The 20270-nt window shown below is 34.8% G+C and overlaps 1 protein-coding gene across 2 annotated transcripts in view; it reads left to right on the top strand.

The window, feature by feature from the left end:
- Nucleotides 1-20270, top strand: part of FHL5 (four and a half LIM domains 5) — a 57773-nt gene that overhangs the window by 28610 nt on the left and 8893 nt on the right. Inside the window, exons 2-4 of one of the 2 annotated variants that reach the window (XM_012444291.3) lie at nt 13378-13548; nt 14507-14681; nt 15653-15822. In XM_012444291.3, the coding sequence (XP_012299714.2) occupies nt 13390-13548; nt 14507-14681; nt 15653-15822 (504 nt within the window). In that variant the 5' untranslated portion in view covers nt 13378-13389. Of the gene's footprint in view, nt 1-13377; nt 13549-14506; nt 14682-15631; nt 15823-20270 lie in introns of both variants that reach the window. The other variant, XM_012444290.3, reaches the window with a different exon arrangement.

Here is a 20270-nt window from a genome sequence, read left to right as displayed (position 1 = left end):
GAGACAACTTGACTTCCTCTTTTCCTAATTGAATACACTTTATTTCTTTTGCTTGCCTGATTGCCCTGGCCAGAACTTCTAATACCATGTTGAAAAGGAGTAATGAGAGAGGGCATCCTTGCCTTGTGCCAATTTTTCAAAAGGAATGCTCCTAGTTTTTGCCCATTCAGTATGATATTGGTTGTGGGTTTGTCATAAATAGCTCTTATTATTTTGAGATACAATCCAGTGATACCTAGTTTATTGAGAGTTTTTAGCATAAAGGGCTGTTGATTTTTGTTGAAGGTCCTCTCTGCATCTATTGAAATAATCATGTGCTTTTTGTCTTTGGATTTATGCTATGGATTACATTTCTTGATTTGTGTATGTTGAATTATCATGGATTTTGGCCTGAAACTTTCTTTTTTAGTTGTGTCTCTGCCAGGTTTTGGTATCAGGATGATGTTGGTCTCATTGAATGAGTTAGGGAGGATTTCCTCTTTTTCTATTGTTTGGAATAGTTTCAGAAGGAATGGTAAAAGCTCCTCTTTGTACCTCCAGTAGAATTTGGCCATGAAACCATCTGGTCCTGGACTTTTTTGGATGGCAGGCTATTAATTGCTGCCTCAATTTCAGACCTGGTTATTAGTCTATTCAGGGATTTGACTTCTTCCTGGTTCAGTCTTGGGAGTCCTGGTTTAGTCTTGTACGTGTCCAGGAATTTATCCATTTCTTCTAGATTTTCTGGTTTATTTGCATAAAGGTGTTTATAGTACTCTCTGATGGTAGTTTATTTCTGTGGGATTGGTGGTGATATGCCCTTTATCATTTTTTATTGCATCTATTTGATTCTTCTTTCTTTTCTTCTTTATTAGTCTGGCTAGTGGTCTATCTATTTTGTTGATCTTTTCAAAAAACCAGCTCCTGGATTCTTTGATTTTTTGAATGGTTTTTCATGTCTCTATCTCCTTCAGTTCTGCTCTGATCTTAGTTATTTCTTGTCTTCTGGTAGCCTTTGAATTTGTTTGTTCTTGCTTCTCTAGTTCTTTTAATCATGACGTTAGGGTGTCAATTTTAGATCTTTCCTCCTTTCTCTTTTGGGCATTCAGTGCCTTCATTTCATTCTTTATGAAGTAGTCATTCAGGAGCAGGATGTTCAGTTTCCACGTAGTTGTGTGGTTTTGAGCGAGTTTCTTAATCCTGAGTTCTAATTTGATTGCACTGTGGTCTAAGAACTAAAATCATAACTGTTTGTTATGATTTCAGTCTTTTTGTATTTGCTGAGGAATGTTTTACTTCTGATTATGTGGTCAATTTTAGAATAAGTGCGAATGGTGCTGAGAAGAATGTATATTCTGTGGATTTGGGGTGCAGAATTCTGTAGATATCTAGTAGATCTGGTTGGTCCAGATCTGAATTCAAGTCCTGGATATCCTTGTTAATTTTCTGTCTCATTGATCTTTCTAATATTGACAGACCCTGGTGTATGATATTCACCTCCCTGTGAAAGTTTTATAGTTTTCTATGTAGAGATCTCATACATTCTTATTAGGTTTCTAGATAGGAATTTCAGGGAATTTAAATGATATCATAAATGATTTTTCTCCTTTCACTTTCTGTTTGTTACTGTTTGATAGGAATACAATTGATTTTTATATAGACATTTTATTGAGCAACTCTAATACCTAACTAGTAAATTATAACCAATTATTATAGAATCTATTGGATTTTCTCCACAATTAGATTGTCAGCAAATAATGAATTTGTTTCCTTTTAACTCTTACACTTTTTTCCCCTCACCTTACTGCAAAATCTTTGGCTTCCAGTATAAAGTTGAATAGAAGTGGTGTTAGTGAATATTTCTTTCCTATTTATAAGCTGAGTAAATCTATCAAAATTTACCATTAAATATAATGTTTGCTACAGGCTTTTTAAATTCACATTGAAGAAATTTCTTTTGTTCTTAGTTTGCTAAGAGTTTTTAATCATTAATTGAAGTTAGATTTTATCAAATGTCTTTTCTGCAGCTACTGGGGTGATTTTACAGCTTTCCTTTTTACTTGGTAAAAGTATTGAAACACAGTGATTCTCTTTTGAATTTTAAACTGAACTTGGCATTCCTGAAATGAAATCAACTTGATCACAATATGCCAATCTCTTCATATGTCACTGGATTTATTTGCTCCTTATTTGGCATTGGATTTTGTATTTATTGCCACAAGTATTATGGATCTATAATTTTCCTTTCTCACAATGTTTTCAGATTTTGAAACCAAAGTGTTAATGAGTTCAAAATCAACCAGGGTATGTTCTCAGTTTATAGTTATTTGATTTAGTTTGTGTAAGATTGCTGTTATTTCTTCTTTAAAGCTTGGCAAAATTCACAGATGAAGCCACTTTGGCTTTATTTTACTCTGTAGGCTTTTAATTACAAATTCAATTTATCTAATAGTTGTCATAATTTCATGTTTCTTCTTGTGTCAGTTTTAATGTTTTATTTTAGAATTTTTCCTTTTTACCTAAATTTTCTAATTCTTTAACATAGGGTTGTTCTGCACAGTCAGTTTTACATAGATTTATCTAAATGTTTACAATTTTCATTTTTTTCCCTATTCTTTTCTGCACTTGCGAGCTCCAATGTGTCCTTTTGCCCAAAGAACACTCTTTGGTATTTATTTTAGCATGGGTCGGTGATTAATAAATTTAGTTTCTGATGGCCTGAAAATGCTTTTATTTTCATTGTCAAAAGATCTTTTACGTGCGCATAGATTTCTAGGTTGGCAGCTAATTTTTTCAGCAATTTGAATATATCTCTCCATTGTCTAGCCACCTTTTTTTTCTGTTGAGAATAGTTATCTTCTCAGTTTGTTAATCTGAGTTATCTTCAGTTGTTAATCTGAAAGTGATATTTTATAATCTATTTTTGATATGTTATTTGTCTTCGATTTTTAGTGGTTATGCCCTGATGTGTCCAAATGTGTGTTTTTCAGGTCAGTTGAGGTTCATGGTTTCTTGGTTTTTAAAAATTTTGGGCATGTATTTTGTCAGGTTTGGAAGACTGGCCATTATTTCTTTAAATACTACTTATACATTTTTCTCTTTTCTCATTCTTCTCTATCAGCTATGTTTCTTACTTTCTTAATTGTACTTTTCAAACCTTTTATCATCATGCTTAATTTTATTTTCTATTATATCATCTTTTTCATTTCATCCAATCTTTTCTAAAATTTCCCATTATGTCCCTAATTTCAATCACTGTATATTTCTGTACTATAATTTACATTGCTTTCTTTTTCATTGTTTTTAATTCTCTACCAAAATTTTTGCTGTTTATTTACCCCTTTGAGTATATTAAGGATAGTTTTATGTTATGTCTTATAACTCCAAAATCTATGGCTTCCTGCATGTATGTTTCTATTCTTTATGTTTCCTTGTCTTCTTCTGAACATGGTCTTTTTTTTTTTTTTTTTTTTAAGTGCTAGACATTGGTGTAGGAGTAATTGAGGCCTAGGATGATGTTTTCTTCCTTCAGACAGGATGTGTATTTACTCTGGTGTTCAGCTAGGGATACCAGTATTCCAAGGTTATCGTAATATAATTTTAGAAACTGAGGTAATTCAAAGCTGGGCTTCCATCTCTGAAATACTAGTTTACTTCTAATTTACCCTTACTCCAAGGTCATAGCTCTTTGGAAATCTCACCTATACAATGATAAGATTACCAGGCCTGATGCACTGAAGGTCCATGGATCTTGACTTTTGTCCCCTTTGCCTTTCAAGGTTATCAGAAGTGCCCTGCAGCTTCTCATACTATTAATTTATCTTCCTGAATGCACATATTCTTCTGCAGAAAGCAAATATCAAGTTCATCTATGTTTTTCTCCTACTTTTGGATTTTGCCTATTAATTCTTCACTGAAATATTAATTCTCTAATGCCTCCAAAGTACACTTTTTAAGTATATATTTTTTCCATCTTCTCTAGTGGTTCACAGCAGCTTCATGGTTTGAATTATAAACAATACCATTATTGGAATGGAAGTCTTTTGACAATTTTATTTTGGGGAAAAAAATTATTTCTATTATCTTCATTTAGTGAATTTGCTCTTTATGCTTTTATTTTATTTCAAGTCTGCTGATCATTACTTTTGCTTTGTTCAGTCTGCTGATAACCTTATCCACTGAATTGTCTATTACAAATAATTTAAAATTCTAATATTTATTTGATCCTTTCCCAGTTCTTTCATTTTTCTGCTGAAATCATTTATATATTCATTCATTCTGTTTATTTCCTTCTGAACATTTAACATAAGCATAATAAAGTCCCTTTTTATTAATTTTATATATATATATATTTACTTCTTGAGATGTCTTATAATTTTTTGCCTGCCAAACATTGAAACAAAATACCCATGTAAAATTTTTGGTGTTTTTTTTTATCCCCAGAGGACAGAGTCCTTACTTGTCACATGGCTAGGGCAAGGGGCTGAACTTTTAGTTTCTGTCAAATGTTATGCTGAGTTGCAGTTAAGAAAAATATTAAATTAAGTTGACCTCTGGCTTCAAATGATATTAAAGATAACTATATTTCCCTTTCATCTAACCTTTGATTGAAGCTGAGAATTTGCTGGAATTTAAACTCAGATTGGTTGCAGATGTAGATAGTTACTTTTGGATCATCTTTGGAATAATTTTGTCTTCAACCAAGGAAGTTTAACAACTCCATTTGGTTTGATTTGGGTTTAAAATAAACCATGTATCTTCTTATTCTATGATGTCTCAGTTTTCTATTTTTATTAATTTTGTTTTACTTATTTTATTTCTATTTCTATGTTTAGAGTTTTCCATAAAAGATTTAACAAATCTAAGAGCTTTTATTAAAATTTTAACATGAGAAATACTTAATCTTAATGTAACTCTGTTAATTTATTCTCTTTTCAAACAACATAAAGTTTAACAATCAACTCTTTCCTCACTTAAATCCTGTTTTCCCCAATACATTAGTACCATTATGTGTTTTGAACGCCACAAATTATTATTGTTTTTTCTTTTTGCTTTTTTTTTTTTTTTTTTTGAGACGAAGTTTCGCTCTTCTTACCCAGGCTGGAGTGCAATGGCGCAATCTCGGCTCACCGCAACCTCTGCCTCCTGGGTTCAGGCAATTCTCCTGCCTCAGCCTCCTGAGTAGCTGGGATTACAGGCGCGCGCCACCATGCCCAACTAATTTTTTGTATTTTTAGTAGAGACGGGGTTTCACCATGTTGACCAGGATGGTCTCGATCTCTTGACCTCGTGATCCACCCCCCCCTTGGCCTCCCAAAGTGCTGGGATTACAGGCTTGAGCCACCGCGCCCAGCCCCTATTGTTGTTTTTTCATACAGTCTATGTTAATTTATATATAACTGCATGTTAGTAAAGGTCTTTTCTCCTTATTCTTTCTTTTTGTCTTCAATTTTCCTAAACCTTCCTTTAGAGAGTTTCCTTTTTTTTCTTTTTTTCAAACCACATTCTTTTTTTTTTTTTTTCCAATATATATTTTATTGCATTTTAGGTACATACATGGCAACGTTCAAACCACATTCTTTAGAACTGCCTTCAGGGAGGGTTTTTTGGTAGTAAACATGACTTTTGTCAACTTAAATATGTTTTTATGTCATCCTATTCTTTAAATTCACCTTCACTGAGTAAACAGGTCTAGGGTTTATTTTCTCTCGCATTATTTCAGTTCCTTCTGGTTTCTCTTGTTGCTCTTAAAAAGTTATCTGATTATCTAATTGTTGGTGTTTTAGACATTTTTTTTTTTCTCTTTGAATGTCTTTAAGATCTTCTTTGTCTTTGGTGTATGGCATCTTTATTATGATGTGTTTGTTTTTATGATGGCTGAAATTTGTTTTACTTTCTGCATCATTACATTTATGTCATTAATTCTTGGAAATTCAATTCCATCTCCAACCTTTGCATATTTCTCATTTTTTCTGTTATCTTCTGAAATTCTGTAAATACTTGGGTCAAACTCTTATACTCTGTCTTCTACTTTTTTTAACCAATATATTTTCCATCTCTTTTTCTTTCTTCATTGTATTCTATAGTACATATTTAATTCTATCCCCATTTATTAATTTTCCCTTCAAATGATGCTAATCTGCATTTTAATCTGTTTTAATTTTAATGATATGGTTTTATCTCTATTATATCTATCAGTTCTTTTGCAAATCTGCCTAGTCATTTTTATTCTCCTGCACTTTTCTACATAATGCCCTCTATTATGTCTTTAAATATGTAAACAATTATTTTCCATTTTGTATCTGTTATTTCTTATGTGGAATTGTTTTGTTGGTGATCCAATTTTTGTCTTTGCTGGATTTTTACTCATGCTGCTTGTTTTCATTGCTTCTTCTTATTTTAAAAACTTTAATTGTGAATTCATGCTCAGCGAAAATTTACATGTAAGAATTTTTTTAGGCCTAGGATGATGGGACATTCTTTCATAGATTTTCTTGTATTTCGTGGTAGCGATGACACCTTGTCACTACCAATCCAGTTCCATTTAAACTAATCCTTTTAAACTAAAACCTAAACGTTTTAGACCTTACACTTAGTAAAAGTTCAGGCTATAAAGACTTGGATAACGAGGTCATCATGGCTCAGAAGACATCTTCAGGACAGATGGCTCCTTTAGAGAGTGTAACCTTTTTAGTCTCCTGCTTTCTTTTTATTTTTAGCCTCTGAGATTTTTCCTTACTTTCTTGACAGTTCAGCAACACATTTTATTTTGTTCGTTTTTAATTCCTTAGGTGTGTTGTTTTGAACATGCAGTTTTCTAAACTGTCAGCAATGAGCATCTCCTCACTCACATTTTAACTCTGAAATCTGACATCAGACAATTCAGTGTCTATAAACTATTCTTTTGAAGGCGTCGTTTACCTCCTTGTTAACATTTTCCTTAATTGTAATTAATATATATTCTTTTCTTGAAGTTCTCACTTCCTTTGTCTTTCAACACACTGTGACTTTCACTATATCTGCTTCATCTCTTTCCCATCACAAAACATGCCTTTATCTATGAGTTTGTATTTTATCTTTTTTTCACTTTTCTACACTAGGGTTTCTTTGATGGTCTCATTCAATCTCATAACTTCAGTTACCATTGTAGCTCCTCAACTACTAATTAGCTCATCCATGAAAATAGTCCAAACTTCTCAATCTAATGCCACATTTCAGCCTAATATTTTGGACATACAGCTTGATGGCTGTCTAGTTTAGTTCCTCAAATTCCAAGTAACTAAACCTGAGTTAATCTTGGCTTCCAATTAGCTTCTCTTCCTGTACCCCCATCTTCTATCAGTGGTACACTAATTCTACCAGGAACTATATGTGAAATTTCAGAACGACTCTCTCTGCCTCCCAAACTTTTTAAGTCCTACTGCATCTTGATTCCCACACATGATCTCAATACTCTTTTCTAAATCAGGCCATCATTACCTCCAACATGAATACCCCAAATGCTTCCTTTCCTCATTTCCAGCTGCATTCTCACCCCTTAAACAACACTTAGTCTTCGGCTTCTCAGAATTCCAAGACTGCATACATGCCTGTATTCTATCACTCGATCTCACAGTCTCTGCAACTCTCTCTTTATATATATAATATATAACAATATATAATATAATACGTATACACATGTTTAATATTATATATAATTACTTGTTCATGTAATTTGATTAATATATTTTATTCTTATGATTTGTTTATTTAATGAATTTTCCCTTAAGGGAAATAGCTCATTGATTCCCCATATTCCCCCAAAACACAAAAAACAGCACGTTGTGTACAGAAGGCATAATATTTGTTGATTAAGCCATATATTGAAAAATGAGCTTCAAATTGATTTTTCTGTTTATGGTAGATCAACATTTAATCACATCTATCACCGTTTCTTAATTCTCATAAGTCTCAGCTCAAAACATGGCACTTACCTTTTCTAAATCATCAATGATTATATTTTTTCTATAGAAAAAAGTTCAAATCCAGCATGAAACTTAAGCCATTGATGACCTTGCTCTAGTCTTCCTTTTCAAATTTGTCTTCTAATCTCATGCTCTGCAAGCCACTTAGAATACAATACTGTTTTCCATGCATGCCTCACATATACAAGTGTCAGTGCCCTTCCCAATTCTGTTGCTGTGTCTAAATGCCCTTCTCCACATCTCAAAGAAAGGAGAGGTTTACACTGGATAAGATCCTGGGCTTCAGTTTCTAAAAGGTATAGACTTGCACCCTAAACCTAGCATTTTTATCAGCCAAATGATCTTGGCCTCCTAAGTTTTGGTTTGCTCATCTGTCAAATGAGTATAATAATAACAGATCTCCTCAGGGGATTGTTCCAAGATTTAAAAAGATCCAAATACAGTAGTAGACACAGGACTTGGCACTCAGGAAACATATAGGAGTGTTAAATACTATTGTTGATGTCTCTAAAATTACTCCAAGGGTGGTAGAGTCTGCCCATTGCCCACTTCCATATCCATTCTGCATGTGATCTAGAGGTCAAAACCTTGCTGCTGCTACCACGAGTACCACCACAACTGTCTCTCACAGTCAAAAAACTAGTTAGGAAAACTGACTCCAGGCATCATGAATGGATAGAAACCTTTCACATCTCAGCCAGCCAGTCTGCCAGCGACAACAGCAGCAGGAACACGTCTTTCATTTCACATTCACCTTCTGATTTTCACATATGTTTTTAGCAGAGCCAAATTTGCATCCTGAACACACACTGTAACAGGGTCCAGGAAATGCTTTTAGCTCCTTGATCTCTCCAACTAGGAGGAAGATAAAACCAAGTTTGGGAAAGCCAATCCGTAATATCTACCACAAAATTTATTGAGATGCCACTGCTTCAAGTTGTTCCTGAATTTTTCCTAGCTGAAAGTAATTGTCCTTCCTCCTCCTTTAAGCTGTGATTTTCAACCCGCACTGGACTTTAGAATTACTTGAGAATTGAAAGTACTTATTTTTAGTGCACTCGAATTTATTTGGTTTGTGGTAAGGGTGTACCTTGGACATTTTTTTTTTTTTTTGACACAGTTTCATTTGTGTTGCCTAGGCTGGAGTGCAATGGCACAATCTCAGCTCACCACAACCTCTGCTTCTGGGTTCAAGGAGTTCTCCTGCCTCAGCCTCTCGAGTAGCTGGGATTACAGGCATGAGCCACCACACCTGGCTAATTTTGTATTTTTAGTAGAGACAGGGTTTCTCCATATTGGTCAGGCTGTTCTTGAACTCCCGACCTCAGGTGATCCGCCCGCCTTAGCTTTCCAAAGTGCTGGGATTACAGATGTGAGCCACCATGCCATCCCATCTTGGACATTTTAAAAATTCTAATGTGTACCCAATGTTTAGAACTACTGTTCTAAAACTTACAACCTTTCATTTATCCTCATCACTTCCTAACTTTTGTTTAGAGATATGAAATGTCCTTACTCTTCCTGCTAGATCATAAGCTCTCTGCAGACAGGATGTGAGTCTAATCTTTTTATATCCTTTACAATTTGTAGCAGATTACTTTGCAAATGACATGTATTTTACATGTTTTTCAAATGTATGAATAAATAGATGGTGAGTGATGCCTTGCAAACAACAGTATATTAAAGGTACCAGGCATGGCACCTAGTCCTTGCCTTTCTCCCACTTGAAATGTTCTCAAGTATACTTCTTGTGAATCTATTCATTCTGCATAGCATAGTAAAAATGTTAAGTGGATATATTGCTCATAGCCTTAGCCTTCTCATTAATAACTCACCATAAAATATAACTTAACACAAAATTATCCTGGTTTAAAAAATAGCACCTAAGAAATAACATTCTCAGCTACGAAAACTATTACCAATGAACTTACATCTTTTTAGGTAGAAACCTAAAATCTATAGGAGGGAATCAGAAAAACAAAGCCAAGTCCATTCAGACCATTGAATTTCTGAGCTACTCATCTGTCTTCATTATCTTCTTTGATATATCAGTGCACCTCCAAATAAATCTTCTAAAATCCCAATATGCAAAGATAAAAATTCTGGGCTTAAATATTGTGTTAGTTGCTAAATAACTTTGAAAGAAGTTTGACAAGAATGTCTAAGTGATACATTCCAAATTAATGACTAGCACTGCTGAGTTCACATCTAGAAAAGTTGAATGCTAACCAATTGGGGCACATGAATAATTCTTACAACTCATAATTAAGAATAGCTTTGCTTGATGATTTCTAATCTTTGAAAGCAAAAATATCCCAATATCTTTGTCAAATTAGCCCTCAGGTGGGGATTCCTGAGACAAAAATCACATACTCCTCATCCTCTTTCCTACAGCTTTACCTGTTAGAGAATGATTAAAAACAAGCTATTTGGTTTGCTCTTCTGAACACAGAATTATTCCCTGAGAATTTTAAAATATTGTTAGTGATAAAGAAGAGGAAAAGGTACAGAATAATGTTTTAAAAAGCATATGATAATAAAAAGTGGTTGGACTGGAAAAATTCAATCTTACCTGTTCTGCCTGCCCCACTCCAGTCAGAACTACTTGCATTCAAGGTTCAAATCACTTCAGAAAGCTTTAAAGTTTCAAGATCCTTCTTCATCCTGAACGTACCCAGGTGAAATCTGTTCTCAAGACTCGCCATTTCCCATCTTTAAATGAGCTCCTGTGCCATTCTCTCACTTGTCTTTTCCCTTCCTCGATACAGTTTGATCTTTCCTTCCGTGCTTCTTTCTTTCCTTCCTTCCTTTTTTTCTTCCTTTCTTCCTTCCAACCTTCCTTTCTTCCTAACAGATTTCCAACAGCTTAACTTCCTTAAGATCTTCCTAGAAAGGTCTGTCTTCACTCTCCTTTCTATCCTAATAGTTCTCTAAAGATTCTATATGGTTCTAATAGAATGTGTATCATTTATATAGTTATAACACCTCTATTTTAAAAAAGTTTTTTGGATGTATTCAAAGATCAATAGTTAAATGACAGACTTCATGAAAATGAGGAATAAATTTCTTAGTGTATTTTTTCTAACCAAGAAGAAGAGAGTAAACCTTCAGTTTGTTCTTGTACCTCAAATTACATTCACTATTACTAATATAGGAGCTACGCTAAGAGAATCTAGACTTCTTGATGGGCAGAGAGTTCAAATCACTGAGTAAATATTCAAGAAATGTTGACCTGGACCAAATGCCTCCTCCCACTATATAGTTCTACAAGTGTAAAATCACAAGGTTTTGAGATATTAGACTGATTCTGTTCTCACTCTACCCAACTTCCCTGGTACTGGTTTTACAAAATGGAATTGAACAAGAAATAAATTTCTTATTTTAAAAATTAAGAAATATGATCTATATTGTAGGGCATTTTCTGCCAGGCCTATTATGTAGTTAGGACTGGGATGGGAGAAGGACCATCTTGTCTTGTATTTAGACTTCATGATCTGATCACTAAATGAGTTACAGGTGTTTTGATATTGTCATGTTTAAAGTGTCATTTAAAATAAACAATTGAAATATTATCAGTTTTCTAATCTCTTTTGTTTTTTCTTTATTTTATAATTCACTTAAAGTGTCACAAAATGGCAGTAGCCTGGCAGTTCCTAACCCCTTAGAGGCCATGTTTCATGATGTTATTATATACATCTAAAACTAATATAAATATTAATAATCAAAGGAGGGAACCCATTTCATTATTAAAGGTACATACTTAATTTCTGTGAAGTGATAAACACTTGATTGCTATAAATGTGAATAAAACTTTTATTTTTAAACTTTTCAAGAGAATTAGATCTATTTTCCTGCTGTTTGAAGCCTTCAGTAACACTCTGAGTGTGTTTGTATTCACTAGGAAAGGACATTTCTGTGGAATTAATTAAATGGAGAATTCAGTGTTCCTGGTAGATCATTTTGGCCATGTTCCATTGCGAACTTTCTAGTCTGCATTTCATCTTTCCTGGGAAAAGACCTACATGTTCCAAATCCTCAGTCTTTTCTCTACTTATTAGTGAAGAATAATATAGCAAAACTGCTATGTACAGAATTAATAATGATGTGCATTCAGCAAGTCTCTCTGCTGGGAACTTCATCACTAGAATAAGACAAAATGCAATAGAATAACAGTTCAAATGTAGTCAGTACAAACTAGTGTCAAAAATGCTGTTGTATCATCATAGTTAATGGTTCCTCTGATTTTGCTAAAATTAACAAAAATTCCTGTGGGGGGAGAATTAGAAAATATTAAAAGCTCCTAATATATTCCAGTAAATCCTGAGATGACAAATCTCATTTTCCAAGGAAAATAGGTGCTACTTTTTTGGTAACAACAAAAATTCATGTACAATGCCTAATTAAAACCTTTTGAAATCTATATGCTTTGTCGCTTAATGGCATTCCATATTTACAAAACAATCAGAATCCTTATCTGTCACTGGCTTTATGTTTCATATCAGTTTTTTTATTCATCTTACAGAATGAATTTCACCTTGCAGATAAATTCTAGCTATTGTATTTATAGCCATAATGGAATAGCTGCTGCTATTATTTATGCTATATACATGTTACTTTGGTGCTAAAGCCTGAAAGAACCTATGGTTGTTTCCTACCACTGATGATTTCATCTGCACTTCTGTATCTGGGCAACCGCTCAACAACAGTCACAAAGATCTAGCACTTGGTCTGAATCCTACCTGCTGAGGAGTCTTATTTGGCTAGCTTGGTAAAGGACATTTAAATGAAGAAATCTAAAACTAGCAGAGAACAGAGATTTCGGAGTCATCAGCACATTTGGGGTGGTGGAAGCCACAGCTAAGGAGGGGATGTGGTACAGAAAGACCTTAGGGTAAATGTGCAGAGCCCTTATTAGGTATTCAATAAAGACTTGAGGAGTAAAAGAATGAACTAGAAAATGACAATGTACTGATTATTAATTTATATTTGAGTAAGGAAGACTGTTATTTACATCAAAACCTGCCTCTAGAATTTTCCAGCAAGAAAGTAAGTGACGACAGTTAGTTAAAAGCCCTAGCAACAGTTCATATTTATATCCTTGAGGTGAAACCATCCTTCTTCAACAAATAACATATTCTCATTGAATTCCGCATTAGCTTATGCTAAACACAAGATGGTTTACATAATCTAGCTGCAGGTTTTATACTTTTTTTTTTTTTAAGCAAAACACACAGGAGCTGCCAAGATGGGAGAGTAACCTTTCCTAAATCACTCCAAATGCCACCATGACCATAAGCATAATTTTCTAAATTGGTGAATTTTTGCTTAAGAAAATATAAATTCATTCAAGTGCTTCACTCACATTAAGGTTCCATCATTTATCCTATAAACAAAATTCTGTTTTTATATACATGAATCACTTTGTCATTCACAGGATCAAACCAAAATGACAACTGCTCAATTTTACTGTCAATACTGCACAGCATCACTTCTTGGGAAGAAATATGTGCTAAAAGATGACAGTCCATACTGTGTTTTATGTTATGATCGTATATTTTCTAACTACTGTGAGGAGTGCAAAAAACCAATTGAATCCGAATCTAAGGTAAGTTTCACCTCAATTTACAGAATTACTGCATATGAACAGCAAACAAATGGGTTGGGATGCGTCTTTTCATTTAGTGTTGACTTTCAACACTATTTCTCTGCTACTGGATATATAAGGATCTTAAAAGTCACCAGCAGTCAAGCTCCAGCCACTACACTTAGCACTATAAAATACAACATACGCTTAATTCTCACATGATCTAATGAGGTAGCTGAGAATGCTAAAGATTAAAGAGGTTAAGTTATTTGTCCAAAGTTACACAGCTAAAATTTTTCTGCTGTTTCCAAGCCATCAGTAACCCTCTGGTATATGTTTGCTATTTCCAGAGTGACAAAGGTATAAATAAATGCATAAAGAATTAAAGTTGTAAGGATTCAAAATCTGTTTTCTGACATAAAATCAGCTTCATTTCTACTTAACCCCATTGATACCTTTCACATCTACCACCCATTCCCCCAACATGCTCATTATTTTCTCTCTCTTTCTCTTTCTTTCCTTCCTTCTTTCCCTCCTCCAATTTTCTTTCTCTCTTTTTAATGTTGTTTCTTTTCTTTCTTTATGCCTTTGCTTTACTTAAGTGATGCTATTTTTTGTTTCTTTAGTTCAGTCTTAAAGAGTAATAGAATATTGCAACCTAAATTTTTAAAAAATCATTCCATGAAAAACCTCTGTTGTAGTTTATAACAAGAATGTAGGCAAACTTTGAAGACATAGCAGAGAATTCATTTTGTTTTTACCAGTTGCCTTAAGTGACCCACCAAGAAAGCCCTGGGCTCTAGCTCTTAATTACCCCAGAGAGTCTCCTCTCCATGGGTAACAGTTTCAGTAACAACTTTCCCTCAAGCTACTAGCACAACCTACTGACATGAAAGTCCCAGGAGTGTTCAGTTTTGCCTTATAAAATGGCCTGTTTTGCACAACCACATTTAATTAACTTTTATTTACTGTCTCAAAGGATCTTTGTTACAAAGACCGGCACTGGCATGAAGGATGCTTCAAGTGCACCAAATGCAATCACTCTCTGGTGGAAAAGCCTTTTGCTGCCAAGGATGAGCGCCTGCTGTGCACGGAGTGCTATTCTAATGAGTGCTCCTCCAAGTGCTTCCACTGCAAGAGGACCATCATGCCTGGTAGGATCTCAGGGGGGCTCCTGTCTGTAACTGAAGCTGCAATGCTTTTCATTAAGTCCCAGCACATGAGGAGTGTAGCAGGTCCCCAAATCCCGATTTGGAGAAAGACGTCTTTCTTACTCTCTCAATCTCTTTCTTTAGAAATAAGAAGACTGTATTTTAGAAATAAAAAGATTGTTCATTCATTATCCTTGAACAGGTAACTTACAGTGTTCTATTTTCATAAAGTCTAATTTATACAAACATTTCAAACCAGAATCTCACCTATAAAATAAAGATAAAATTTATACTAATAACACTACATTAAACATCAATGGCATCAGAAAGAGTGATTCATCACAGGCGATTGGAGCCAACTGTCATTTTATAGCTTGACACAAACTGGTTTGAGGATCAGTCATTGTTATTCTCTCTTAGGGAAGACAGGGTTCATGTATATCATTCCACTTTCAGCAAGGACTAATTCTTTACATTTTGATCTTCTTCTCAATCTCTATGGACAGCAGCATAAGAACATAATTCATTCTCGCTGTCTCACTCTTGCTCTCTCATTTTCTTATTATGGATTCAAAGAATTTTTAGAAGGCCATAACTGCACAACATAGTCTCAGTAGTTGTGCTGCAGGCATTTTTAATACCCCTATAATGATTATTATGGTCCAGTTTATCCAAACCATGTGCAACCATTAGGAGTCTTCATTCAAAGTACTTTTACATCTCCAGATTACAGGTTATGCAGGGCTTGAAAGAGTTTTCAGTCTAAGGGTGATTCTCCATCATCGTGGCTGAACTTCATCAACCTTTTCCTTTCTCCCAGATGAATGGGTTTTTTTGAACCTGAAAAAATGCTATTTTTCTAAAAGGACAATTTATTTATCATCTTAACTTAGAATTTAAGTAATTTGATCTGTATTTGCTTAATAAAAATTACACTTGACTTATACTAACAGGCCCTTACTTTTGGAGCACAGGTTCCCGCAAAATGGAATTTAAGGGAAACTACTGGCATGAAACCTGCTTTGTGTGTGAGAATTGCCAACAACCTATAGGAACAAAACCTTTGATCTCCAAGGAGAGTGGCAATTATTGTGTGCCGTGTTTTGAGAAGGAGTTTGCTCACTGCTGCAACTTTTGTAAGAAGGTAATTTTCTAAAGAGGGTGAAGCTTGCGGAAACTCAGACTATTCCTTTTTAGCTGTACCATATATTTGGAATGAACTGATACTATTATGTTATACACACTCATGGTACTTTTGACTTTCAACATGTACAAACTACTAGTTGTCATGATGAGGATGACCATCTTTTTCTATTAGGCATAAATTTCCAGCCAAACAAGAAGTTAATATTCCAAACAGCTCAAGTGCTCAAGTGATTTGGTATTCCAGTTCCATTCACTGCCTTTTTTTTTTTTTTTTTTAAGATGGAGTCTCACTCTGTCACCCAGGTTGGAGTGCAGTGGCACGATCTCGGCTCACTGCAACCTCTGCCTCCCGGGTTCAAGCGATTCTCGTGCCTCAGCCTTCAGAGTAGCTGGGATTACAGGCGCACGCCACTGTGGCCAGCTAATTTTTGTATTTTTAGTAGATATACAAATGAGCTTAAGAGTTCTGCTAAAGTAGCCCATAGGTAAATTAATCCCATTTGGGGTTTCACCATGTTGGCCAGACTGGTCTTGAACTCCTGACCTCAGGTGATTCACCCGCTTTGGCCTCCCAAAGTGCTGGGATTACAGGCGTGAGCCACCATGCCCAGTCCATTCACTGCTTTTATACAAGATCTCACGTATTCTGGGAGAAAGCACAGGTCTCTCGTTTAATACAGATGTTTCTTAAAAAATAATTTTTGATCCATTCAGTATTAGCTGTTTCAGAGCAATATAGATTTGCCTCCCAAAGTGACGGAGGGAACCAAGTTACACAGGATGTTTAACATTCTTTCTCAGCAATGCAAATGTCTTCTCTACTTGAAGGTTTTGTATTTCCTAAGAGTACAGCAATTAGCTCAAGGGAGTGCCAAGATCATGAGAGAAGTCCAGTAGCCACAAGACAGAAAGAAGTCTTAGAGCTGCAAGTTCCTTCTCCAGTACCAGGATCATGCAGGGCCTTCTAACTTGGCTTCCCACTCAAAACACATTTTCTAAGAGAAAAAAAAGTAATTTTTTGGAAGTAAACTTCATCCAATTCTTTTCTTATCCTCTAAGCTTTTATGTGAAAAAGTAGCTGTAACATCTTGATAAAGCCTGTCTGTATTCCACAAATATATATGGATGTTCTCAAAGAAATCATTGACCTGTGAAACATCATAAGTTTAAAATGACACCATAAATTGAAATGAGAAAGCTGAATCAGGAAAACATACTGTATTAGTGTAGTAATTTCTAAGTATTTTTTTTATCTATGGGCTACTTTGGCAGAACTCTTAAGCCCATTTGTATATCTGGTCAGCTGGAAGTCACACTACCACTTTCTACATATGCATATGTGAACAAACATGCACATACACACACGCACACAGTAATTTTTTAACATACATAACCAATACTAATCCTGCATTTAAAGAGGCAACAATACACTATGCTATATCATAATTATTAAGTTATACTATATTGATGGCTGAGAATTACAAGTGATCACAATATGACATAAAATAATCTTATGACTGAGACCTTCATTATTCTACCAAAACACTGGCTTAGAAAACGACTTTACAAGCAGCAGTCAAACTATATGACCATATGACATATGAGGCTCCAAAGAATTACCAGAGTCAATGACAGCATTTAAAAACATGCTGGAGGCTGGGCATGGTGGCTCACATCTGTAATCCCAGCACTTTGTGAAGCCGAGGTGGGAAGATTGCCTCAAGCCAGTTCAAGACCAGCCTGGGCAACATAGCGAGATCCTGTCTCAAAAAAAAAAAAGTTTAAAAATTAGCCAGGTGTGGTGACACGTGCCTGTAGTCCCAGCTACTGGGAAGGCTGAGTCAGGAGGATCACTTGAGCCCAGAAGTTCAAGGCTGCAGTGAGCTACGATTCAACCCCTGTACTCCAGCCTGGGTGACAATGAGATCCTATCTCTAAAAAGATATACAAAAATTAAAAATTAAAGGAATTAAAATCATGCTGGAAATAAAATGAATAGGTTTATCTCACTGTTTTGAGAGACAACTTGGCCAATTTTAGGCTTCATTTCTTAAAGACTTAGACTAAAACAGTAATGAAATTCGTGAGAATTACCTTAAAATCATTTATTGGACACAATATAAAGTATCTTTCAATGCTATAAAAATTCAGGAGTGAACTTTTTTTTAGTACATCCATGCTGAGAACTGTCTGGGCCAAGTGCTGGTGTTTCCCAAGTTATAGGAGCCTGTAACTATATTTAGGAAATGATTTGAAGTCATCAAAACTTTACAAAATATTTATATTGGGTAGTAGACAGATTGTGACATACCAGATTGTTTTTTATTTAGTTTTTAAAACCACAAGTCCTTTTCTAAAAAGCTAGATATGTTTTTGATCAAGATGATCCAATCTAAACAATTTTTTCAACCCAAAGCAAAGACCAAATTTTTTCTTAAAAAAAGGAAAAACTACTTGACAACCAGGCCTTTAGAACTTTTAAGCTTTAAAGTCCATAGATTTTATTTTATTACACTAAGATTTATTTTCTGCCAGAAAGAAAATGACTTCAAACTACAAATGCTTCAAATTCAAACTCCTCAAGATTCAAAAAGAGTTAAACGTCTTCTTTGATTCTTCATCTGTCACCTACTGAGTGCAAAATCATTACTGCCTCCACTTTTTCAGAGAAGAAACTTTTTCTAAATCCTGGGATCAATCAGTGGTGAAAACCAAGCTCAGATATTAGACTTCATCTTAACCTTCCTACCTCTTCAAAAGGAATATAATCACAAGCAAACTATTTTTAATGTTCCAGAGTTTCTTCTCTCTAATTAAATAGTCTTTGGTATATATATCAAGTTTTATTTTGCTGTGAATACATTTTTCAAGTTTTGAATCTTTTAAGCATTGCCTGCTAATACTTAGACCAAACAAATCAAAGGAATCATGAACTCTTCTGTGTCTGCTGTAAGGCATTTGAAGTCGGTAGGGGGTATTTTAAATTGCTTTACTTCCATCACACCATTATGCTTCCCATTTACTTGTTCGGAATAGTATGCTTTTTTCCTCTAGGAAAATAATCTTTTATATCAAATATCTTTAATTTCTAAGATATTTGTTATAAGATTAAAAATATCTTTAGAATAATTTTTTCACAAGTCTATATTACAGACAAATTACATTTTTGAGTTTGTAAACAAGGAAGTGGCTTAAAATAGGCTCTGTGTTTTTACTATCTAGTTAATTTGATACAAAGTTTATAGGAACCACCTCAGATATCCCATTGCTTCATTATAAAACATTTACAAAACACACTTCAGTATCTACAGCAACTCCAAGAGCTTATTAGCTGTGAATTCAAAAGGTGATATGGCTTAAAAAGTTACACGAGCAGAATTGCCCAATATTTATCCATCTGAATCTGCATAAAGATTTTTCAGCCTTCTAAAAGGTAGAATTCATGGATTAAACTGGTTTAGGAAAAAAAAAAAACATTATCTTATGGAAAATTAATTACATCTCTGACAAAACGCTTCATATCACACGTTAAGGCTCAATGTACAACCAGTGCTCATTCCACTGAGTTCTGATTCCCACAGCACCCCATTGCTAGATACAATACTGGAATTGCTTTCCAGCTATTTTTTCCTTTGGTATTTATTCATTCATTCAACAAGGATTTATCAGCTGCTTATCTGTGCAAGATAACCTTGACTCAGTATGGTATTAATGGTGAAGCACACAGGCTATGGAATCAGACCATGCAGGTTTGAATCCTAGCTCACTGTGGCCATGGCAAGTAACTTAATGACTGTAAGCCTCAGTAGTTGCTCATCTGAAAAGAGGGAAAGATAATAGTCTCTATTATGTAGAGGTATTGAGACTATTTAGAAGAGGTCATCCTTGGCACAGTGCTAAGGACTGAAAAAACACTTAGGAAATGGTAGTTATTATTAGCAAATAACGGTGCTTGCCAATTCCATTCAGAGTTACCAATATAGACCTGCCTCTGTTCTATTTCATTGTAGGAGAAAAATATACAGTAATTTTCATTTCTTTCTACTTCTAGCTCATTCCTATAGCCTTTGGCTTCTTATATTATTATTTCTATTTTTTTTTTTTTTTTTTTTTGAGACGGTGTTTCGCTCTTGTTACCCAGGCTGGAGTGCAATGGCGCAATCTCGGCTCACCGCAACCTCCGCCTCCTGGGTTCAGGCAATTCTCCTGCCTCAGCCTCCTGAGTAGCTGGGATTACAGGCACGCGCCACCATGCCCAGCTAATTTTTTGTATTTTTAGTAGAGACGGGGTTTCACCATGTTGACCAGGATGGTCTCGATCTCTTGACCTCGTGATCCACCTGCCTCGGCCTCCCAAAGTGCTGGGATTACAGGCGTGAGCCACCGCGCCCGGCCTTTTTTCTTTTTTATTTAAAGATTTTTTTAGGAAAGGAACATCCTAACATG

The sequence above is a fragment of the Aotus nancymaae genome, unplaced genomic scaffold (genome assembly GCF_030222135.1).
Source record: "Aotus nancymaae isolate 86718 unplaced genomic scaffold, 86718_ANA_hifiasm-v0.15.2.pri h1tg000040l, whole genome shotgun sequence".
Lineage (NCBI taxonomy): Eukaryota > Metazoa > Chordata > Mammalia > Primates > Aotidae > Aotus > Aotus nancymaae.
This window is presented reverse-complemented; position numbering and strand designations above follow the sequence as displayed.